General features: G+C 28.3%; 5 protein-coding genes across 5 annotated transcripts; 3 read left to right on the top strand and 2 right to left on the bottom strand.

Annotated features, from left to right (window-relative positions):
- Positions 1-970: 970 nt before the first annotated feature.
- Positions 971-5,338, top strand: GO595_004963 (F/Y-rich N-terminus family protein; the record flags this gene model as incomplete). Its single annotated transcript, XM_067918152.1, has 1 exon — positions 971-5,338. The coding sequence occupies one exon, from the start codon at positions 971-973 to the stop codon at positions 5,336-5,338; it is 4,368 nt and encodes a 1,455-aa protein (XP_067774981.1).
- A 7,975-nt stretch (positions 5,339-13,313) lies between these two features.
- On the bottom strand, positions 13,314-13,625 carry GO595_004962 (uncharacterized protein; the record flags this gene model as incomplete). The annotated part of the gene is made up of 1 exon (XM_067918151.1): positions 13,314-13,625. The coding sequence occupies one exon, from the start codon at positions 13,623-13,625 to the stop codon at positions 13,314-13,316; it is 312 nt and encodes a 103-aa protein (XP_067774980.1).
- A 120-nt stretch (positions 13,626-13,745) lies between these two features.
- On the top strand, positions 13,746-14,732 carry GO595_004961 (uncharacterized protein; the record flags this gene model as incomplete). Its single annotated transcript, XM_067918150.1, has 1 exon — positions 13,746-14,732. The coding sequence occupies one exon, from the start codon at positions 13,746-13,748 to the stop codon at positions 14,730-14,732; it is 987 nt and encodes a 328-aa protein (XP_067774979.1).
- Positions 14,733-17,812: 3,080 nt separating this feature from the next.
- On the top strand, positions 17,813-18,127 carry GO595_004960 (60S ribosomal protein L44; the record flags this gene model as incomplete). The annotated part of the gene is made up of 1 exon (XM_067918149.1): positions 17,813-18,127. One exon carries the CDS (start codon positions 17,813-17,815, stop codon positions 18,125-18,127), a length of 315 nt encoding a protein of 104 aa, XP_067774978.1.
- Positions 18,128-19,022: 895 nt separating this feature from the next.
- On the bottom strand, positions 19,023-20,285 carry GO595_004959 (surfactant B protein; the record flags this gene model as incomplete). Its single annotated transcript, XM_067918148.1, has 1 exon — positions 19,023-20,285. The coding sequence occupies one exon, from the start codon at positions 20,283-20,285 to the stop codon at positions 19,023-19,025; it is 1,263 nt and encodes a 420-aa protein (XP_067774977.1).
- Positions 20,286-25,622: the final 5,337 nt, after the last annotated feature.

The raw sequence follows: 25,622 nt of genomic DNA, 5'->3' as shown, positions 1-25,622 counted from the left end.
TTTCATTTCAATGTTGCTCTACACTTGAGGCAGTAATTATTCCTTTTAAGCACGTTAATCAAAGGTTTTATAATTTTAATGAAGACGGTATTGTATATTCCGGTCTCTATAAAGAAATTTATTTATGTCCACCAGGAAGAAAAGAAGTTACGATACTTGATTCAGTTATTATTATTAAAAGTTATGCATTTTATACACATGTATTCCCTTTAAAAGCATTTTACACAGAAAATGTTGAATTAATCGAAGATAAAGCATTTTATGGATGTGCTGGTATATTTTATCTTGTATTAATGCCAAAAATAAAACATATAGGATTTAAAGCATTTGTTGGTTGTATAAATCTGGAATCTGTGTACATTTGGAAATTAGTAGCTTTTATTGCACGTAATGCTTTTAAAGGACTTGAAAACTTAGAGGTAACATTTTATGTTAATCAATATGAAAGCACACATGCTGAAAATTTGATTTCAAAATATGTATTTGAACCTTCGACACGAGTGCGATTCATGCATTACCAGGAAAACAGTTAGAATCAAAATTTTTAAAATAAAAAAGTAACTACAAAAATTTATTTTAGATGTATAATAATTATGGAATATCAATAACAAGTAATGTGCTCACAATAATATTTGATCGATACATCGGAGAAAATATGTATTCAGGAATTGTTCATTTTAAAAATTTAAATTTTAAAATTTGATCATTTGAAGATACTAAAGAAGAATCTTCTTGATCATATTTTTAAAATTATCCTTTTCTATAAATTTATGATTTCTATAAATCATTTGTTCTCATTAAGTTGTAACATTGCCATAACAAAGTTACTACTCGTTAATTGCAGAGAATTTTTGGAACTTTGTTCGATCTTCGCGGCAGTTCAATTCAATTGAATTTTTGGAGAACACATCATGATGTACGTTAAGTTTTTTTGTTCTTTGAATAAGTTCATAAAGCCCAAAAAAGAATGATGTATACAAAAAATATCCCTCAAAAGAAGGTGGGCTTTGACTCACCTTTACCAACTACTGGTATTAGTTCTGATGAAATCGATTCAGAATCAGATGAATTTTCTCGTATCAGAACAAGAAGCATGAATGGAGAAATTACAGAAAGAACAGAGTCAACAGAAAGTTCGTCAATATCTCGGAGTGTTTCTAGTGATTTCATATCCTTAGACTTTCTTGATGATGATGATGAAAGTGGGACTACTATTCATCAAAAAGGATGGGTACAAAAGATATTAGCACATCGTTATGATGATGATGGAAATTTATTCTTATTTGTTAAAATTAATGGCAAGAGTTATAAAGATTGTGAATGGATTATCAAAGAACAAGTTACAATTACTCGAGCCGGTCAAATGCAATTTTCAAGGTATTGGAAAAAATATGAAAAAAATCCACCAAAAGAGCCATACTATGATCCTTCGTATGAAATTCCGGAGAAAGTTATTTCTTCTCGTCAAGATCCAAATGGGAGAATAGAATACTTAGTTAAATGGACAAATTTAGATTATGATATGGTCACATGGGAGCCTGCTGAAAAGATCAACAATAATGAATTAATTCAATCATATCAAAAATTGAATCAATTACCACCACTTGAAAAAAGAGTTATTCCACCACGTCCGAACCCATTAAGTTTTAAGCCCATCAAAGTCCCACCCACATCTAAACATGGATATGAAGCTCGTTCATATCAACTTGAAGGCTTAAATTTCATTGTTAAGTCATGGTATGAAAAACGGAATGTAATTTTAGCAGATGAAATGGGACTTGGAAAGACAGTTCAAGCCTCCATTTTCCTTAAGTATCTTTCTGATAATCATAAGCGTCATGGTCCATTTTTAATTGTAGCGCCTTTAAGTACTATTCCACATTGGGAACGAGAAATTGAAGAATGGACAAACTTTAAAACATTAACATTTTGTGGGAGTTCATCCAAACGAAAAGCTCTTAAGCAATATGAGTTATTTTATGAGGGTACAAACATTCCAAAGTTTAATGTATTAATCACAACATATGAATATATAATGAAAGAATGTCATTTATTATCAAGCATTCAATGGAGGGTATTAGTAGTTGATGAGACACAAAGATTAAAAAATCATGAATCAAAACTTATTACATCAATGCGACAATTTAATTGCGAATTTATTTTGTTATTGACTGGTACACCTTTACAAAATAGTATTGATGAATTATGGACATTATTAAATTTTTTGGACAGTAATAAATTTAATGATTTAAGTGATTTCCAAGCGAAATTTGGTGACTTAAATGAAACAGAACAAGTTATTGAATTACAAACATTAATTAAACCATTTATGATTCGACGTAAGAAAAGTGATGTTGAAAAGTCATTAACACCATTAGAAGAGATTATTATCGAATGTCCAATGACACAACATCAAAAAGCATATTATAAAAGTATATATAATAAGAACATTGAATATTTAGTACGTGGTGCACATTCAAGGAATATGACAAATCTACAAAACATTTCAATGGAATTACGTAAAGTTTGTAATCATCCATATTTAATTAATGGTGCTGAAGATCAAATATTAATCGAACGATGTGAAATGAATCATATTAATAAAGATGATATGGATTCTGAATTCATTAATAATTCATTAATTAGATCCGCAGGGAAAATGATTTTACTTGATAAACTTTTAGTTAAACTTAAAAATGATGGACATCGAGTCCTAATATTTTCACAAATGACTCGAATGCTTGATATATTACATGATTATTTAACTTATAAAGGATATGAATTCGAAAGAATTGATGGACATGTAAAAGGTGAACAAAGACAAGAAGCTATAGATAAGTTTAATGAACCTAACAGTAAAGATTTTATCTTTCTTTTATGTACTAAAGCTGGTGGTGTTGGTATTAATTTAACATCGGCTGATACTGTTATTATATATGATAGTGATTGGAACCCTCAAAATGATATTCAAGCTACTGCTAGATGTCATCGGATTGGACAAACTAAAGAAGTTAAAATGTATCGATTTATAACTGCTAAAAGTTATGAACGGAAAATGTTCGATAGAGCATCAATTAAATTAGGTTTAGATCATGCAGTACTTGAATCTGATTTAAAGGTTTCTAAATCGGAAGAAATCGAACGGATTTTAAGACTTGGAGCATATTTTGCATTTGAAGAAGATGATAATTCTACAGAAAAATTCGGAGAAGAAGATATCGATACATTAATTTCAAATTCTACAAAAATTCGACATGATAATTTAATTAGTGACGGATCGAAGTTTAGTATTACACAATTCGAAATCGATGAAAGTGAAAATAATGTTGATTTAACAGATCCCGATTTTTGGCAAAAATATTTACCACAAGTTCCACAAGAAGATGACATTAGTTCATATGGCTTAAGTATTTCTGAAAGACATAAATTATCACGTGAGAATGCTTTGAATGAAGATATTAGTAATATTAAAGAAGTTGAATATTCATCAAAATGGTCCAAAAAGAAAATAAATGAATTACAAAAGTTATTTTTAAGATTTGGATGGGGACGATGGCATATTATACATGAAAATTGTAAATACGATTATTCATTATCAGATTTGAAACATGCAATGCTAGTATTTTTAAGTTGGTATATTGATGCGAGTGAAGAACATAATGAATTTCTTGAATCATTATATCGACAATCAATCACAGATGAATATATACAATTCGAAAAGAAGTTTAATAAGAAACATAAAAAAGAATATTTCAAATTAATATCTCCTGGAGCTTCATGGAAATTAAATCGATTAACAATGTTATTCTTTTTACATTCATATGCTACATCATTAAAGAACCCACCAGATGATATTATATTACCACAAGTTTTTATCCAAAAACCTTGTGAAAATTGGACTGATCAAGATGATAAAGCTTTAATATATGGGACATGGAAATATGGATTTCAACAATATGATAAAATCGAATTTCCTTGTGGCGTTAAAGAATTCCAAACAACTTTATTAACTAATCGATTACGAAGTTTAGTTAGCGGGCTATTTTCTATAGCTGATAAAAATCAAAAGAAAAGAAATATAAAACCACAAGGAATTGGTAAGCGTATGCATCATATGATCATAAGATATTTAACTTTATATGGTTATCCTGATCCTAAATTATTTGCTGAACAATTAAAGACTGATATACCAGTAGAACAAATTTCATTATATGTTGATACTTTATTAAAATATTGTGATGATATGGTAAATAATAAAACACCTGAAATTGGAATCCTTATAGAAGCGCCACAAGCGATATCAACAGCACAAAGAATTCTTCGAAGAGTTGATTTCTTTAAACGAATTCGTGAATATTATCATCAACATATTAATGTGTTAAATTCGAAAGATTTATTTTTACTGAAATATATTGATGAACATGGAACAATTGGCATGGATAGTTGTCCCGAGATTACAAGTGAATTTGGTAATGATAAACTTGAAAGTAAAATATTCGAACGTTTAGCAGAGATAACACAAATCTTTGCAAACAAACGGCATAAAAATGGCGTTGAAAGATTAACATTACATGACTATGAACTGAAGAATTTTTTAAGTAATGAAGATGGAAGTCCACAATTACCATTAAAAATAGGTCAAACACTTACTATTTTATCATTAGGTGAATATGTAAATAAACCAAAGTTCCAAACCAATCGTTACATATATACTAATGGTTTCGTATCAGAACATATATATCATTCAGTAGAAAACCCTAAAGAAAAGGAATGGTATCGATCATCGATTATTGATGAAGGCGGTGAATTTCCTTTGTTTAAAGTTGAGTTTAAGAAAAATCCCGAAATTTATTTCACCGGACAAACACCTTCTACGCCTTGGATATCTGTAGTTAAGGCTGTCGAAGAAAAAAAGAAGGAACTTGGTATGCCTGCTACTCGATCATTAACTATTTCCGGACCTGAATTTTATGGATTAAGTTCCCCAATATGTTTACATTTGTTACAAAATTTACGTAAGAAATTTCTCAATTTGGGCGATGGAACTGATGTATTATTTGATGAATCAGGAAATGAAACTTTGGCTGATTTCGAACAAGAAAATAATGCAAACGAACAAATACAAAGTAATAACGGAATGAGTATGAGAACAAGAAATAAGTTACAGTTGAAATTCGATTTCACAAAAATTATCGAGGAAAAAGGAGACGTAAATGTTGTGGACTTGTATATAGATGGAGATACGTTGTTGGATAGAGATTCTTTGGGTATTGCGGTACCTTATGATGATAAACCTTTAGAACAAGCAATCAAAAGAATGATCCCAAACATTTTATAAAGTAATTATAATAATATTTTTTTTTCCTCGAAATATTGCCATTACACTGATACTTTTTTTGGAGTTTTACTTTGTATGATCCTGTTTCAGTTCAAGTCAAAATTCCTCCAGGAAAACTTTTCCAACATGTTTCATATGAATTAATAACTCTAGATTTATCAAATGTTGACAAAAGTTCCTGAATTTTTTGGATGAATTCTTTTTTTTCTTCATTAGATATTGTTTATCTTCTTTTTGCGTGAGGTTTCCTCGATGAAATTCTATTTCGTTTCTTGGAGTCATTGATAAATCCTCTGCTAATTAGAAAATCTTATTTGATCATTTCGTCATTAATGTATTTTTCGAAATCTCCTACATGAGAATATAATAAACCTTGAGATAAAGAAATAGCAACAATATAATCTTTAATTGCAGTTTCTTCTTCATTGGTGAATATCCGATGACTGATGCCATTGTTGTTGTCCCATGGTATCAAATTGTTGTTTAGCTCCATTTACTTTCACCAACATTTCAACGTTGATTCTGGAATTTCTGATATTTGCAATAATTTGTAAATTGATTCTGAACTGCTTAGAATTTTGTCAATAACTATTTGTATTTTTTTTCAAACGTCTCGACGAGTGTAATCACTGAATACATGTCGAACTTACATCTTTCAGATATCGGCTCAATGCTGTTTATTAATTATTTTAATTCGTATTTAAAATTTGAATGCTGCGAATTGGAGCTACACCAGGAACTTGTTGTTGAAAATGGGCAGCACTTTTTGATCGGTTATAATATTATATTCAAAAAGTGAAGCGCCGATACTACTATTGGAACGATAATTATCCCACAAAATAATGGGAATAACGTTCTCCATTCAATATTAAAGGCTAAAAATGGAGGAAGAACCCAATTATAGTATTCAACCATACAAAGAAAAATTAAAATGTAAAGGGTTGACAAATTTCTCACTCGCTGCACAACGTTGTTTAAAAAGAATTAATTTTAAAAATCATGAAAATAATTTTGAATTTCAATTTAGAAACAATAAAACATTAAAAGTACCAGATATCATTGCTGAATTTTTTTCTCCAGTAGTTTCAGATATGAAAGCAAAAGATTCAGGAATATGGTTTTTAAAAATTGATGAGGATGCAACTGATGAAATAATAAATAAATTGGAAATGTTGTTGCACGGTCAAAGTGTAAGTGTTGCTGGTTTTCAGGATCCTCTTGTCAATATTTTTATGCTACTTCAAAATCCAGAGCTTCTCGAATCATTGCCATTTGAAATTAACAACAAAAATTTAATGGAAATTTTAAACACAAAAGCGAAAATAAAAGCTAATACAGATAAAGAAATTGAGTATGGAGCGATTCATTTTGAAGAAATTAAGTATCAAAATTTCACTTTAGAACAATTTATGTTATTTTTAGGGAACGATAACCTTAAACTTACAAATGAGAAATCATTACTTGATTTCATATACGAAAAAATTCAACAAAATTCCAAATATTTTGTTTTAATAAAATTTATTCGTTGTGAATTTTTAGAAGAAGAACTTTCGAAATTTAAATTTACTTCCATTGTTGATTCAATTCCATCTGATAAAATCGGAGTCATTTGGCCCGCGATAAACACTTCACTTCGAGTAAAACCATCTGAAGAATTATTTTTCAAAAGGTTTTTAGGATTTCAATATAATGGAATCAATAAATTTAATGGAATTTTTAATTATCTTACAGAGTTAAGTCATGGAAACATTATATCAAATGGTACAATAAATGTAACTTCATCATTAAGAAGCACTGATAAGTATTATCCATTGGAAAATATTGTTCAACAAAATGGTGATTTCTGTACAGGAAATTATGAAAATTCGTTTATCTTGTTTGATTTCAAAGAGAAAAAAGTTTTTCTAACTGCATATTCATTAAAATCAAATTCACATAATCTTTCTGTATATTTTCTTAAAAATTGGCAACTACAAGGCTCGAATGATGAAAGTAATTGGATAACTCTTGATCAAAGAGAAAATGATAGGTCACTCAAAGGTTTTTTAAATGAAGAAATATTCGAAATAAAAATGAAGAAAGGGTGGTTCCGTTATGTGAAACTAATGATAAATAAAGTAAATTGGGGAAACTCTTTCGACCTTGCGCTAAACAGAATTGAATTCTTTGGTCAAATCTTTGATAAAGATTTTAGTTAAAAATTAATAAACAAAGAACCTAGAATTTAAATAGGCTAGCCGATGCACATTTGTGAAACCATCTAATAACGACCCAATCACCGAATGTTTTTGATATTATCTTTTATATTTTTATCATTATAAATCTTTCACATTATAAAATTTATTTTATTTTCGTTTAAGATTCATCTATATTTTGATAGGTGTATTTCAATCTAGTTATGATCATGCGCTCATTTAAAAATTAACTCAATAATTAATTTTCTCACTTCCAATCCTTTATATTTGCTTTTATCTTTTTTATAATTTTATATCTATATCTCAATGAATCAGTCTATTATATATATTAAAAAAAAATGGTAATACTTTTGAATAAGTAAAAATGATAATTCATTTTGGTATTTTGTTTTATTTAAATCAAAAATTATTTTGTGATTCTTTAAATTTTTTAGTTTATAAAAAATTTTCAATTTTATGAATATTTGTTTGTAAGTTATTAAATCGTATTTTTTCATTATTTCTTAAAACATCATACGCACGTTCTAAATCATATTGGTGGTGAATTTATAGGTCCAAATAACTTAAGTTGTAATACTCGTCCCGAGCTTCAGCTCAATGAGCTTATTTTTTTATGTTTATTTTCGATTGGTTAAATGTTATGCATATTAAAAGTAATCAAAATGTTCATCTTTGTTACTATTTAATCATTAAAACAAGATGAATAATCAGGAATTATTATTACTTTTCTTTATATTTTATATCACATTTCAATCAAACAAAAAAAATTAAAAAAATCATAAATAAATGATAAATAACTTTTTTTTCATCCATTTTCTAAATAAATTTGATTTGTGTTAATAAAAAACTAAGATAAATTAAATCAATTTAGAAATGAAATAAGGATATATTTTGAAAAATATTATTTCCATATTATAAAATTGAGCCTAAGGAGCTTGGTTGGAAGTATTTTTTATTATATAATTATTCATTGATAAGTCCTTAGCTTAAATTATTCTTTCGACCAACTTTGGTGGAAGCACTTTTCAAAAATGGGTTGGAAAACAAAAATTTCACAAATACCTGATACAGATAATTATAACCCAGATGAATCACTTGAAAAGAATGTTCTTAATCTAAAAAACGGAATTGAAACCAGAGATTCTGCTATGATTAATTTTTCCCTTAATTTCATAGATTTTTATTTTCAAAAGAAATTATTAAAATTAGACAAAGGGAAGACAGCAAAAATCATACCTCTTTTGTTTGATATTATTACAATGGAATTACCAATTGATTTCGAAGTTCAAAATTTAGCTCGAAAACTTTTTATTAAAATCACATCTAAGCCATCTATTCGTCCTAATATCACTATTTCCTTGGATAGGATTCTTAAGTATCGGCGAAGCTATTCCAATCCACGTGGAGGAATAATCCATAAGATATTTTATCCTGAAATGACAACCATTTTCACCTTCTTCCGCTTTTATATTTCTGACTCAGATGCAGAGCGTTTATATCATCTTTATATTGATAAAATTGGGACAGTTGAGTCTGATTCCATTTATGCAGCATTTACACTTTGTCAATTAATTCCATCCAGTTATTTCCCCAAGTTCATCAATGACTGTATTAACCTCATTAAAGAACCTATTCATCCACTTATCACCCAAATGGTGATATCATATTTTTCATATCTTGATGAAGATGACTTTTATTCATTTGATTGGAAACCATATCTACATCCTATTATATGTTCAATCATGCGGTTATTAAATCCTAGTATTAAAGTCTGTAATGAGAACATCTCTTTACAAAAGTGTGAAAATGCTAATTTTCGAAATATAATTTCATTCATCATTGGTATTAATAAAGATACACAAAGTTCATATTCCGCCGAATTTATATCACGATTACTTGTAAAAGGAACACTTGGAGATATAGCGTTAGATGTTTTACAAGAATTTACATCTATTTCGAAGCCAATTATTACACCTAAATCAAAACATGCGAAAATATTTGTAAACTTTTATTGCACTATTATTAATAAAGTTGCAAATTTATATGAAAAATCGAAAACTAAAAAAGATACGAAATGTATATCCGATGAACAAATTCCACGATTTTTACAAATAGTAATTCCATTCATTAAAGAAGCATTGTTTTATACTGATTCACATACTGCTAAAACTTCACAATCATCAATTGAATCAATGTGTACACTTTCATATGAAATAACGACAAAAGAATTTTTACCATTTTTATTTGAGAATATGCAAAATGAAGAATTTCCAACATTAACAATAAATTGTCAATCTACAATAACAAGAATGGTACCATTTATGATGAATGAAGAACATATTGAAGAAAACTTTAATAATATTTTAAAGATTGTCGATACTTCAAAAGTATTATGTAAATCAGTTTCATTTAATGGTGTTATAATTGGAATTAAATTCATTTCAAGTATTTCTAAGAATATTTATATCACAAAAAATACAAATGATTTAGGAATGAAACAAAGAATGATTTCTCATGCAATGATATCAACAATTAATGATGTAATTAATGGGTTTTTGAAAGTCGAAATTAAAGCCGAAAATAATGACGTACGAAAACGATTATTATTATATTCACATTTCATTGCATATTTTGCTTCATTTGATAATGAAATTATTGAAGATACATTAAATTATTTATTAGAGAAAATTGATAATAGTGATATAAATAAGATAAATGTAACTTGTTTAATTTATATAATAACAATTGCTAAAGGTGATTTTGTTATCAATAAATTAATACCAAAGTTTCTACAAAAGTTTGAAAAATCTGAACAAAAAAAGAAATTTTGGATTTATTGTTTAAGTAGTACATTAATTGCACGTCCTTCTTTAATAGAATATCTTCCACAATTAACAGATTTAATAATTAATTTATTTAATCAAAAAACAAAAATCAGTTTTAAATGCGCATATTCATTAATTGATAAATTAGCAGATGCACTTTCATCAATTGAAATCATTGATTATAAATTTAATTCTGATGAAAATGCTTTAAATCAATGGGGAAAACAAAGTAAAATTACTGAAGTTAATCCAAAATGGTTTAAATTTGATGTTTCACTTCAAATTAATTTCGCAAGAATTATTTATGATGAAATATCAAAATTAATAAATGAATTAAATGAATTTGATAATAAATCACAAAAATATATAATCGGATGTATATGTCACATTAATAATTTGTTTAATAAAAAAGGTCAAATTGGTACATTCGAACCGATTATTATTCCAGAATTATATGAAATTGAAAACAAATTTATTGAATTAATTGCACAAATTTTAAACACAACACAAAATTCACAAATAATTTTATTAACTTTAGAAGTTGCAGGAATTTATTATAAAAATTATTTTCTATTTGTAATGAAACCTACAACAAATAAAACAAAAGTTATACCAAATCCTCCAAAGCCTAAAATTCGTACCGATGGATTATTTTCATCACAAATATTAGTTAAACAAATTCAACATATATTTCATATTGATTTCGATCAAAATGAATCAATGATCAAATTATTAAAAGCTATTGAACCATTTATATATTCACATTTCCCTAAAATTAGAGCAACTTCATTATTAATATTATCACAAATTTCTTATGTTAATAAAACATATTTCGAAGAAATTGTTAATAAACAATTAGATATATTAGAAAATGAAGATCGAACAGAAAATCAACTTAAAGGAGCATTAAGTTTATTAAGAATATTAATAAATAAAATGACTCAATCACCTAAAATGCTTTCACGATATTTTAAAGATATAATTACATTAAAGTTTGATAAGAATTGGAACATTGATTCAAATCAATTCTTTTTATTTAAGAAAGAATATAAAATATTAACAGAAGATAATTGTAAAGAGTTTAATGAATTTATGAAAGAACTTCCAATTTTATATCAAAATCGAACAATATCCGAATCAAAGTTTTATGAAATTTTAGATTTTTGTGTTCGACAAGACACTAAATCCATTAAAGAACTTACAAAGATATTACTTGAATGTTTATTAACAAGTAATAACTCGAAATATTTGGATTGCTTAGGTTATTTAATGACAATTGCTAAACCTTTAGTTAATAAGAAACATATTCCTTATTCACCAAATGTATTAACAGATAGAGAAACAGTTGGTTATTATTGTGAACCTTATGAAATTATTATATATGAAACTCCTTCAACATTTCCTAATGATGGACTTGATGAAGTACGACAACAAATCACTGATTTTCTTTTAGGCGATAAAATTGTTGAAAAGATATTTCTAAAATTTGTTAATATTCGTCCTGATATTAATGAAAATCCAAATAATAATAAATCAGTTGCATTAGATTATTCGATAATATGGGAACGATTTACTCAAATCCTTAAAAATAAAATGACATCATTAATGAAACAAATTATTCCTTATTTGGATCAATCACAAAATCATATCGAATGTTTATGTAATGCAATTTATGGATTTTCACGTGGAATTAGACATTGGTTAAAAGAAGATCAAAACGAAGCAATTCAAGAAATATTAATTCCGACAATTACAAAGATATTTAGTTTTAAACAAATCGATGATATTAAACAAAATATTTTAGTTTCACGAATTGTCGGCGATTTAAATTATCATCGATTTGATTGGTTAAATGAAATTATTATTAATATGTTAAAAGATTCCGAAGGAATTAACTTAAATAATGCATTAAAAATAGCAAATTCTTGTTTCGCAGAATATAATAATAATTTCCAAGAAGATTTCGTTAATATATTTAAAGATATTTTGTTACCTAAATTTAATGACCTAAAACAACATACACAAAGTTCTATTACTGCGTTTGCGACTTTCGCTTCTTCAAGATTCGTTCGATTATCTTCAAAATATATTAACAATGATATATTAGACTTAATATTTGTTGAAATATTTGATAAGAATTATGGAAAATGTGATGAACAATTAATTATTTTTATGTCAGAATTAATGAATAATATAGTATTTAGTGAAAGGTTTTTGCCTTATATCGCTGAAAGATTTGATAAGTTAATGTTAATCGACTCAAATCTGACAAATAGATATCAGCCGTTAGGGAAAAATACGTTTAAGGAAACCGCTCAATTGATTTGGGGGTTAAATATCGGCGCATTCAAAATTGTCATAGAAAAAATTAAAGAAATGACACCGAAACTTCAATGGTTTACAAAACTTAACGTTCTTAGGTTTATTCATGTTGCTATTTTTAATAGTATTTTCTTATTTACAAATGATATTTATGAAGATATACTTTATAACGTTTTACCATTATTCATTAAGAAAGAAGATGGTGATATTGTAAATGAATTACTTATTTTAATGAAAATGTTAATTAATATTCTTTATGCAAAAGATTATGAAATGTTCGCCGAAGAAACAATAACAAAAATGCAACAAAAAGATAATAACCAATTCGGCGTCTTATCTGCTTGCGCTTTGATTGGGAGCATAAGATGTTGGACTGAGGTGCCCCATTGGCTTAATCGTATTTTCTCAGAAATGGAGCGGTTGTTTTACGACGATAACGGTCTCAAGAAGATTATTGTGGAGGCCGTTAAGGAGTTTTGGACTAGACATACAAATGTAAATATCCCCGATATTGAAGATTATAGATATAGCTTTTCACTTGGATACTTTGCGTAAACATTAGTAAATCTTAAAAATAATTAATAATATATAACTCTATTTTTATAAAAAATAAACGAAAATTTGTGATTTGTTTCACTGTTTTTGGGTTGGTTCTTCCTCTTCTTCTTCATCTTTCCTAAATTTGTATGAAGCAGACGGAACATTTCCATATACTCTTTCAGAAACAACACTACCATAGTTTGTGCGTTTGACACCAGCTTTGTTTTTAATGTCTTCTAATCTTTTTAACGCATTGTCTCTTCGCTGTTTAAGTGACTTTTTAGGATCTAGAACTACAAAATTTGCAGGAAGTTCTACTTCTACAGTTTTTTTCTTTTCGTCTATTGCTTTAGTTTCTTGAAGAAACTTTGCTAATATATCTTCAGAAATTGCTGATTGATTCATTATTTTGAGTTTTGCTTCGACCACAAAAAAATGATTGAAATTATTAACAGTACTGTGAAATGATTATTGTAAAGAACGTTTATTTCGTCACTTTTTGAAACCGTTAGATATTACAAACAGATGAAAAATAATCACTCCCCAAGATTTCAAAAATCAAAACCAGAAAATGCAGAGCTAATTAGATTACAGAAAATAGCTATAGCTAGTCTTGATTATTCCAAAGCAGAAGAATTAGAACAACAAATTCAATCAAAAAATAATCAACGTCAAATAGATGCAATTAATCAAATTAGAGAAGACTTATTTTCTTATTTCGATTCAACTATCGAAAATATGAAAGCTACATTCCAAAATATCAATCAACACAGAGATCAAAGAATTCTTGGTTTAAGGCGTAACATAAGTGCACGCTTCAATGAAACCAGGAATTCACAAATCCAAGAATTAATTCAACTTCAAGCAGAACTTTCCACATTAAAAATGCGAGAAATCCAACGTAAAAGTCCAGATTATGAAGAACTCATAGCCAAATCTCGTACAGCAGCTGAATGTCACAACTTTGCTCTTGCAAAGGAACTCCAAAACATGGCCAATGAAATCAATTCTATAGATCTCGAAAAGCGTCTCAAAAAACTCGAAGATGACTACAAAACCAAATCCGCTCGAGTTATTGATGTTCAAAAAACCGAAATTCTTAAACTTTCCAAGGCACTTAAAGATGGGATATCAAAGATTTCTGGGGAATCTGATGTCCAAACTGATCGTGAAAAGTCCATTTTTGAGATACGTCTTAGCGGTGCAATTCGTAACGCAATAAAAGACATTGCACTTGTTGCACCAGGAAAAGCGACAAATGAATACTTGAAAGAATTTGAAGCGAAACTTTCGAATTTACTCGAAGAAAATTCTTTTGAAGTACCACAAAGTTTATTTAAGACAATCTCTACAACACTGCGACAGAGCCCTGCAAAGAACTCCGGGAGAAACTCAAGAATGAGTAATTTGAACGACTCTTTTTCGCCGAAAAATTCTTCTTCAAGAAATTTGAGGAATTTGACAAGTAAAAATGCGTCGCCAAAAAGAAGCGGAAGTTATCAGAACTTATAAATTGGAATTTATTAAAGCTCTTTTGAATTGGTTATAAATTTATTTTTTTAAAAATCAAATGAAAACAAATTTTTGTAAAAAATGAAATTTTAATAAAACACTTTTATTACATGCATTTATAATATATTTTTTGTCTAAATGTGCATTTGTCGATTCATTTATATTCTTGGAAATAATTCCGATGAAATCACTTCTGCATGGAAATCTAATGGCGAATAATTATTATAAAATTTTTTCTCCAAAGGTTATCTCGGTTTATAAACCATTCATTTTAATTGTGCAAAAATTTCGTTAAAACCATTGAAATTGTTATTGTGATTGTCAATTCAGAAATATAAAAATGACAATTTTCTTAATATCCTTGCTCATCAATGTTGTATGCAATGACACACTTACTGTTGAAAACCATACTACAATAACAAGTGACCTATATTCTGATTATAAATCATCAACTAAATATCTAATTATTGGAACTGGAGTTGAAACCATCTCAGTCAATGCTTTCTCTGAATGGCCATTACTTGAGGAAGTAACAATCGGAAATTCAGTAATTTCTATTTTAGATAATGCATTTGACAAATGCAAATCATTGAAGTCTGTTCAATTAGGCAACAACATCACTGAAATCAAGGATTATGCATTTCGGCAAACAATTATCACAAAAATAGATTTCCCTGAATCTCTTAAAACTATTGGTAGCAGTATTTTTTATGAATGCACATATTTACAGACGATTACATTTAATCAAAATCTTGAAATCATTCCAAATTATGGATTTTATTTATGTGTTAGCTTACATACTATTACAATTCCTGATTCAGTTCAATCCATTGGATATTCTTCATTTAGTAATTGTTCTAAGCTTACGAAAGTTATAATTGGGGAAAATGTCACCAGCATTGGAAGTGATGCATTTGTTGGCTGTAATCAACTTCGTACAGTAATATTTGGATCAAATTTATCAGTAATTAGAATTTATGCATTTTATGAATGTACACTTTTAACATCTATAACTTTTCCTGAATCATTAACAACTATTTCATCATATGCATTTTCTAAATGTAAAGAAATTAAAGAGATAACAATTCCATCATCAGTAACTACACTTTCCGATTATTCATTTTCTGAATGTACACAACTTTCTACAATAACAATTAAATCATCAAATTCATCGAATTTTGGAGAATATATTTTTTCGAAATGTTCACGTTTAACGACAATTAATATTATTGGTAAAATAACACAAATTCCAAGATATGCATTTATGGATTGTTCTAATTTACAAGAAGTTGTTCTTCCTAATTGGATAATTGAACTTGGCGTTTGTTCATTTTGTAGTTGTGAACTTTTAAAGAAAGTTGAACTTAATTATGGATTAACTCGAATTGGATCATCTTCATTTTCTAGTTGTAAATCACTTAAAACTATTATTATTCCAAACACAACTACATACTTGGGAACATTTGTATTTAGTTCATGTACAGCATTATTAAAAATTGAAATTCCTTATAATGCAACATTAAACGCCGGTATCTTTTCAGGATGCACCAAACTTAAAGAAGTTAATTTTACGAGTAATTCGAATACAATTCCTTATAATATGTTTTATCAATGCCAAAGTATTAATACATTTAAAATCCCTGATACAGTTAATGAGATTGAACAATATGCATTTTATTCTTGTACAAGTTTAATAACACTTTATATTGGTAAAGGTGTAACTCAAATTAGTACTAAAGCATTTTATAATTGTAAATTATTGACATGTATTTATTATTATGGAGATTCAAATCCAAAATTTTCACGAGATTCATTTGAAGGAATTGCAATAAATAGAGTATATGTATTAGATTCTTATGGAAGTGTAACGTTTTGTGGACTTGGAATAAATAAAGGATTTGAAGAATGCTCAGAAATTTCTTCTTCATCGATGGAATCATCTTCAAGTAATAATGGATCAAGTGCATCAAATATAGTTGTAACTGTAATAGTTATCGTTGTTTGCATTGTTATATTTTTATTGCCGTTCATAATATGTTATATTCGTCGTAGAAGACAAGTGATGCCAAATATGAAAATGTCTTCTTCATCGTCATCTTCTTCATCTTCAAATAAGAATAGCGCATATCCACAAAATAATTTGCCTGGTCCTGGGCAAAATTATGCTTACCAACAGCCACAGTATGATCAAACGAATAATTATATTCAACAGCCAAATGAACAAATGAAAAAAGAGGTTGATATACCACAGCAACCATTGTATTACGATAACCCATATCAATTATAGTTTAAATGTTTATAAATATTTATTTTTTTAATAAAAAATTTTACGATTTTAGTGAAAATTTTTGATGTTGATTAACTGGATGATTCTGAAATCAATGTATTGTGTAATGAAATAGATGCAGAAAATTTAGTTATAAAAATTAAACTTCCATTAAGTTCAGGCTACCATTTCAGTGTTTCAAAAACTGGTTTAGTAAATGGAAATAAAATTGATTTAGCATCTAGAAGCAGCGCCATTTTCGGCTTTTGCAGCCGTAACTAATATTGAATTAAATTTGATAGTTCACTCATGAATCATCAAATAAAATTGGAATTGTATTATCTGGGTAGGTAAACCATGCAGATTAAATTTAATGCACAAGTTGGAAAAAAGCGAAAGCATTAATATTGAATGAAAATTTAAATCCTTTTATTTATTTACAATGGAACATGATTAATAAAAGGTTTTCAACTTGATCAAGATCAAAACGAGAAAATTATGCTATTTCTTCTGCTTTATGAAGAGATCTAAAAATATTTTTTCTGTAATAAAGATTTAAATTTTAGGTGTATAAATTCAAACACTAGAATTCATTTTCACATTAATTTCTAAACATAATTGATGATATTAATCAAATTTAATTGATGAAAAAAATTATTTTAAAAAATTCAATAAAGACACTTAACTTAATCTAGTTGTTAATAAAAATTATCCAATCGTATTAAATGTATTTATTTTATTGAGTTATTGTTAAAAAAATTTTGTTGAGCTCATTCACAAAAAGTGACAACGGTTTGGTCAAGCCTTTTTGGAAATGGTTCATTATCCAAAGACAAAGAAATTCTTCTGTAAGTTCTGCAAGAAACACACTACAGTTAAGGTTACACAAGCAAGCCGTGGTGAAGAACGTAAGGTAGCTCTCGGTCGTCGTAGATATGATCGTAAGCAAGAAGGTTTCGTAGGTCGTGTTAAGCCATTCCTCCGTCGTAGCAAGAAAACATCAAAGAAGATCAGCCTTCGTTTCACATGCCAACAATGCAAGAAATCATCAATGTATTGTCTTGGCCGTCTCAGGAAATTCGAATGGATGGTAGACAAGAAGAAGAAGCATGCAGAACCAACATGGTAAACAATGAATATGACATCATAAAGCTTGTCTTTAAATTTTTTTCTTAAAATGTGTTATAACCTTACTGGGAAAGACACCATGATAAATTTGTTTTAGGGTATTGATGCATGATTTTCCTAAAATTTTCATGGATTTCAGTAACAACCTTTAACATGTGCATTCTTAATGATTTAATGTTATTAAATGTTTGCAATTTTCAACTGTACACATGAGTCATTTTTAAATTTATTACAATTTTTCACACGAGGTTCAATACCTTTCTTCTCGAAAAATGTTCGGAATTTCAAGAATTTCAATAACCTAAAAATGGAGTTTAATGCATCAACGTCTTGGTGACATGGAAGTGGAAATATATTGGATATAGCATACTATAGTATTTTAAAATATTTGGAAAGAAGTTTGCTTCATTCATGACTTCACTTTCGGTATGCCGATACAGAACAAATTGAAGTGACTTAACGTCTTTTTGTACGTTAATTAAATTTTTGTTTTTTTTTCCATGTTCAAATATAGAAAATAAGATATTATCATAGACAAATGCAGAACTACTCAAGTTAAAATGTTACATATGTTTAAAATTGAAAATATATTTCTTTTGCATTTTGAAAAAACAATGCATTTTTTCCATAATAACTCTAAATTTCCAATTTTTTTCTGATATATTTTATCAATTATATTTCATGTAAAGTGTTTATTATTTGGATGAAATTTACATGTACCAAACAACAGATGTTCAACGGTGCATTTCCAAAGCTTGACGTATACATGAGCTTAAACATTTGGATAACATTGAGATTTAAAGTTTTTCCTGAGCAAGTTCAAATAATAATACACTTAATTAAAAAATAAAAAAAAAATTTCTTCAAATTAGTTTTTTAAAATTCTACTAAATTTCTTAGCAAAGGTGAAGTTTCTTGCAAACGTTAAGGGATGAGAGTCCGTTTCCGAGCCATTTGATGATGCTTGGGAGTGCGCTTCCGACGAGTTGCTTGCAAACGCCTTGGAGGAGGGCTGGAACCTTGCTGCAGAGGTTAGCAGCTAACTGAGCGATTTGTGATGTAACCTTTGTGTTCTTCATGATGGAAACGATTCCATTAATGACTGTCTTGCAGACTGAGCAAACAGAAGCGTTGTCGAGACCTTCTGGGATTTCGATGTAGATGAGATCGTCATCGTCTTCTTCTTCAACTTCGAAGTCGAGTTCTTCGATATCGTTACCCCTGCAGTAGCCGAGCTTGGAGCAGATCTTGGATTGTGAAAGCTTCTGGCTGACCCAGTTCATGATTGGACCGACGGAAACCTTGACGATTGTCTTGCAGAGAGCAGCGCCAACACCACCGCTGATTAAACCGCATGCAGCTGTAGCAGCAGCCTTAACGATTGCTTGGACAATGCTGTTACCCATGGCAGCTGAGACGAAGCCGACAGCCTTCTTGCAGATAGCGCAGTTGTCGGCGTTGGAAAGACCTAATGGAAGTTCGATTTCGGTAACAAAGTCATCATCGTCCATTTCGAGATAAAGTTCGAGATATGCATCATCGCAATCAACATCGTTGCCGCTGCATGACTTGAGTTTGTTGCAGATTGTGGAAGCACCAACCTTTTGACCGAGCCATGTCATGATCTTGCCGAGATACTTGGAGACAAGTTTGTCGCAGAAGTTACGGCCGATCTTTGGAAGTTTTTGGCAAAGCTTTTGAGCGGCTTCTGTAGCCTTGGATTGGACGGATGAGCTGGAAAGAACCTTGGCAACTGCATTAACAAGGTGCTTGCAGATGGAGCAGGCAATTCCGTTTTCAAGACCTTCTGGAATTTCGATGTATTCGATTTCGTCGTCTTCTTCTTCGTCATTGGACTTGCAAACATTGATTCTGCTGCAAACGTTAGCCTTTGAGAGACCCTTTGAGAGGTATGATAAGATTGTTGGGAGCTTGTTAACGATGTTCTTGCAAAGTGTGTTGCCAGAGCCAGAGAATTTACCGCAAAGACCAAGAGCTAATTGTTTGATGACTGATTGAACAGGTGAAGCACCAATGAATCCGGCAATTCCACCAACGACTGTCTTGCAGATTGAGCAAGCATCAGCATTAGAAAGACCTTCTGGGATTTCGACTGCGTCGATGTAAGATAATGTATTGATCAAGAGAAGAGCAAACATTTTTATGACTTAGAAGTCAAACTGACAAGTGGCTGCATTCAATATTTGGCATTTGACATTTAAACCCTTTATTGTAAACCATAGGAATTTTGTATTAAAATCAGGGGTTGTTGTCAAATTTTAAACGGTATTCAAAAAAATTACTACTCAAATTTTGTAGGTTTTTGAATCAGTCTTGTGTTGTAAATTTAATGAAATTACAATAGTTTATTTGTTGTTTTTTTTGGTATCAACGTCACGACGTTTGAGGGTAGTCCGACCATATATGTATTAAAAGTATTTTTGCATAGAATAAAAATATCTCGAAAATATCATCATATATTTGTATACAACTCAATAAATATATCGTAATGAAATTATATATTTATATGGCAAAAGAAAATTGAAATTTATTTTTTATTATCTGATTTAAATCATGATTGCACGTGCATGTTGTGGTAATTAATTAGTTATATATTTTTTCAAATAATAGCCAACGTACTCAGATTTGTCGCTTTTTTGCTTTTATTCTTTTTCTTGTTCTTTCTCATCATAGAGAGTTGCACAATGGATTGCATTTTGTGGGAAAAATGGGTAAAAAGTGCCACTTGCATCAATATTTTTCATATTAGTTTTCCGAGCAATTATCATATGAAAATATTATTAAAATTTGAAATCTTAAAAAACAATTTTATTAAAATCTTTATTTAGAATCATATTATAAATTGTTATTTTATTTTCGAGATATATTTATTTTATATTTAGCTTATATCTGGTCGTCCTGCACAGTTAAGTTGGAATTTTCTCAATATGAAAGATGGAATCAAAAGTAACAATTAAAACATTGATTTTGGGATATCATAATGTTGGGAAAATCTGTATGGTGTTTTGAATGGGCGTTCGTTTTGCGAAGATTTTTCACCATGTACACTTGGAGAACCAACTTACATAAATTTTGCTCGCCAGATCACCAAAAAATGTGTTAATGTCCAAGTGCACCTTCCGTTAAATTGTGATCCTGCAATGGAAATATTCAGAAAAATCGCATATCCAAATACAAACGTATTAATTCTTTGTTTTATTATTGTTGATATTGATTCACTTATGTCAAAACAAAATGACCAAGTACAAGTTCATCTAACTGTTCATCAAGACAATGAAGACCTTCAAATTGATTTTAATTAATTAATTAATTATGATACAAAAAATGACAACATTGATGACGTCCCATTCAATTCCCAATTATTCTTCATTCAATTTTTTGGTTTTTGAATTAATAAGAAGACTTTGTAGTGTAATTAAATATATACTCAAATTTGAGATAAAATTTGCATTCAAATTCCAACGTTCTTTAAATTGTGTTGGATGTGATTTGTTTTGTTGTTTTTGGTGATCGTTTTTAGTTGATGTGAACCTTTCTTTTTTTACTTTTACTTTTTGATAAAAGGTGAATAAAATAAACTGATTGCTAAATAAGGCCTTATTCTAGTCAACATTAGGTTTGAAACCCCAAGAAATGAAGTATCAAAAACATCAAAATATCTATAGATTATTTATCATGTTCTTTCCACTAAATTCCCTTATTTTATATTTCTATTATAAAACAATTACTTTTCGCCCATTATCCGGAATGCAATTGATTTTTCGATACTATCCCAATCGATGTTATGACCTTCACTACAAATTATGGGAAGGTTTAATTGAAGCTAATGTTGACAAAGATAAAATAAAATATATATTGTCTGTATATTATCCACATCATAAAATGAACCAAAAAGTGTTTTTCTTTGATCCTAAGCTTGATAAGCCTTATCCGAAACATGATAAACATGGTATATATGGGACAGATGAAATTCAAAAAATAATATATGAAAACCAATTCCCTAAAAATTGTAGTGAACGGAATTTCATTTTAATTCCAAGGTGTCCACATCAAGGACTTGGCTCTTATGTTCATGTAACTGGTAGTATAATAGCCAAGGACATTGATTTAAATAGAACTGTAATTTATGATCCAAATGAAAATTATAGATTTATTGATTGCAAACAATGTCATAATACAAGTGGTTTCGACTGTTATTTCCAACCTATTTCTTCATGTAAATTTAGTAAAGATGAAATAGATTATTCAAATCCAAAATTTATGCGAGTTAAAGACTTTCCAAAATATACTGTACCTAAATCTATTATGCCTATAATAAATCAAACTGGTGTTCCACCACAACTATATCGATTTTATTGGAGAATTCAAGCGGCGTATTTCTTCGTACGTTTTAATGATAACTTAAAGAAATGGATAAAAGAATTTCGTGATAAAAGCTTAGTGAATCCAAAAGATCATTACGATGTATCAATGCATATTCGGAAAGGTGATAAATATCGTGAAATGAAAATAATTAACACATCTAAATATATATATACTTTAGAAGTAATAGAGAAATTAATCAGAAAAGATAAACCAATTTCAGTGTTTGTAAGTAGTGATGAACAGGAATCCATTGATTATGTTTTGCAGTATAGAGATAGGTTTGACATTTCATATTATAATTTTACAAGACAAACTGGTGGTTTTGATCTTCATAAAATTAATGATTATTTTAGTATGGCATTAAGCTCTTTCGCAAATTTGGAAGATGCAGTCAATGCTGATTATATAATCGGTACTTTGAGTAGTAATTGGAATAGACTTATCTTGGAATTAAACTTGCAAAATCAACACAGCAAAAACGTTTCTATAAAATTCCCTTATTATGAAGTTGGTGATGTTGTTTGTACAACGCCAAAGCAATGTGAAATTTGTAATAAGGCATTGGACTTTAGATGGTAAAATAAAGTCTTTTTAATTACTAGAACACAATGGGATATAAATAAAAAACAACATCTAAAATGTATGATATTTGATCATTTTGTTTTTCTTTTTAAAATGTTTTACAGCGATAACTGTTTACATATATTAGGTTGAAAACAGTTTATTCTAAAGGATCCAAGATGCATTATTAGATGATAATAAAAATGAATTTTCTTTTATTATCATTAATTTTTTTTACTTTGGTATATATGATTATCATAGTTGAGCAATGACTTTATAAACGGATATAAGAAAAACTGCTTAAATTATGATTTTATTTTTTATTATGATTTATTATAACACATTTTGTATAAGAATTTTTTCGTTTGTAAAGAAATCCCTTACGGCAATAAAATCAATATAAAACTTTGGTTAAATAAAAAATTGTTTGTCCTTTGAAGCAGTTTGAGTTAAATTATAATTTTATATGTAATTACTCCGAAAAAAACTATTTATTAAGATAATGAAACAATAACCACAACATCGTCATCAAAGCATTAGTAGTTTGAAGAAATAAATGTTGGAAAACATTTTGAAAGTTCTTTGCGAATATTAGCATTTGGGTGTTAAATTAATGGTTTGTTGGTTTAAATTTTTAATAGCTTTAAGTAATTATTTAATTAATTACCATTTATTTAGACTCCTCATTTCACAGGGAGCCTGAATTCGTTAAATTCATTTTGAATGCATTCAATATACCAATTGTCATATTATGAAAAGAATGCCTAAAATGCCACTTTTTCTTTAGCAACAAATTTTTTTGTTAGTTGAAGGGAAAAAGCTATATTTAATATTTTTACAAAAGCTTTGACAAGTCTTTTGAAGAAAGTTATTCAAACTCCGAAAGGAACAGAGCATCAAATTAATAAAGAAACAAGAGATACAATGAATATACATTTAATTTTAAACGGTTTCTATGAGAATGTATCGTCTGTGAAAAAAATAACAGTATTAGTGATTAAAATTAACTATGTTTGCTCGATTATAAGTTCCATGATAAAGCATTTTTATTCAACAGATTGACATGAATTACATAAAACTCCTCTAAATTGATCATGAAATACATTTATTTTGCTTCTTTTGTTTTTCTTCCTTTTGATCCCGTGTACACTATCGGTAAAAGTGCGTGTACACTAATTGGTAAACACTATATTGGAAACGATACGCCCCAAGTTAAATTCAGAAAAAAACTTGGAAGACCTTCTTATTAAGAACGATTAATGATGAAATTCAGTAAAAAGAAAGTTCTAAATATCAATTCAATTTTCATGTTTTTTTTGAAATATTGACTTTATACTCAGAAAAAAAATATTTTTTTTATCTAATACCAAATTGCACCCATGAAAATTGAATCAAAAAATTTGTATATACAAATATGCCATTTTATGCCCATAAAAATTCTATAAATATAAAATTTATAAACTTTGAAATCTGTTGATTAATTTTTGTTAAATGAATTAGCGTTAATTTATTCTTATATAAGAATAGTATAATTTTTACTATGGATTTCATCATTTAAATGCAGAATTAACCCATACAAAACCTTTTTTTAAATCAACTAATTCATATCTACAAAAGATATTTTTATTGATAAGAACCAACATTACATGGGCCTTTTTATGAATTTATATTTTATTTGTAAAAATAATGGCTTTTTTTAAATCATTTTTTAAAAGTGTTTTCACTTTAAGTTCAAAATGATCGATTATTTTCATTTGTTTTGTCTTTTTGTTCAGAAAAATAAACATCGACACACATTTTTTGATATATTTCAAACAAAATACTAATAAAAGGAATGAAATATTTATTTAAGTTTTTCTAATTTATATGCAAAATCTAGATAAAACTATGATTTTAACAAGATAATTTTCTGCTACAAGTTGGTCGTTCTTGTTTGAATTGACTTCGCGGTTCACATCAAATTGACGACGATTCACATCAATGCTTTCTCATATATGGAGTGTTCTTCAAAAGAAAATAATGGATTAAGTCAACTTATAGATTTAATTCCAGAAGCATATTTTAGTAAGAAAAATTTTTGGCTTACTAAAAATAAGCCAGAAACAAAAACTGAAGTTTGTTCTGTTTTTTGAATAAAAAATGTATTTTCGGATTTTATATATTTATAAATATTGTGAAATAAAGAAATTATTATTTTAAAATATATTCGCAAAGCAAAATGTAAATTCATAAATACAATTCTATTAATAAGTGTACTATAAGAAAAATTTCAACAAATTGTTAGAAGACGTCAAGGAAAAATGCGAAACATATCTAAAAGGTCGCGAGTACAAAATATGAGAAGTTTCATTGTTAGAAAATATAAACACTCAGCCACTTATTGAAGAAATTCTAAATTCTTAGTTTTTGTTTATGTTTTTATTAGAAATGATTTTCTTTTTGATATTATTTATTGGTTAACTTTGGTTTGAATATCTTGATGTTAATAATATTTACTTAATATCTTACAAATTCTTTGCAATGAATCAATAATTTAAACAAATTTTAAA

This window comes from Histomonas meleagridis, assembly GCF_020186115.1.
Source record: "Histomonas meleagridis strain 2922-C6/04-10x chromosome Unknown contig_30, whole genome shotgun sequence".
Taxonomy (NCBI): Eukaryota; Parabasalia; order Tritrichomonadida; family Dientamoebidae; genus Histomonas; species Histomonas meleagridis.
The sequence above is the reverse complement of the archived record's forward strand: the minus strand, read 5'-3'. Positions and strand labels throughout refer to the sequence as shown.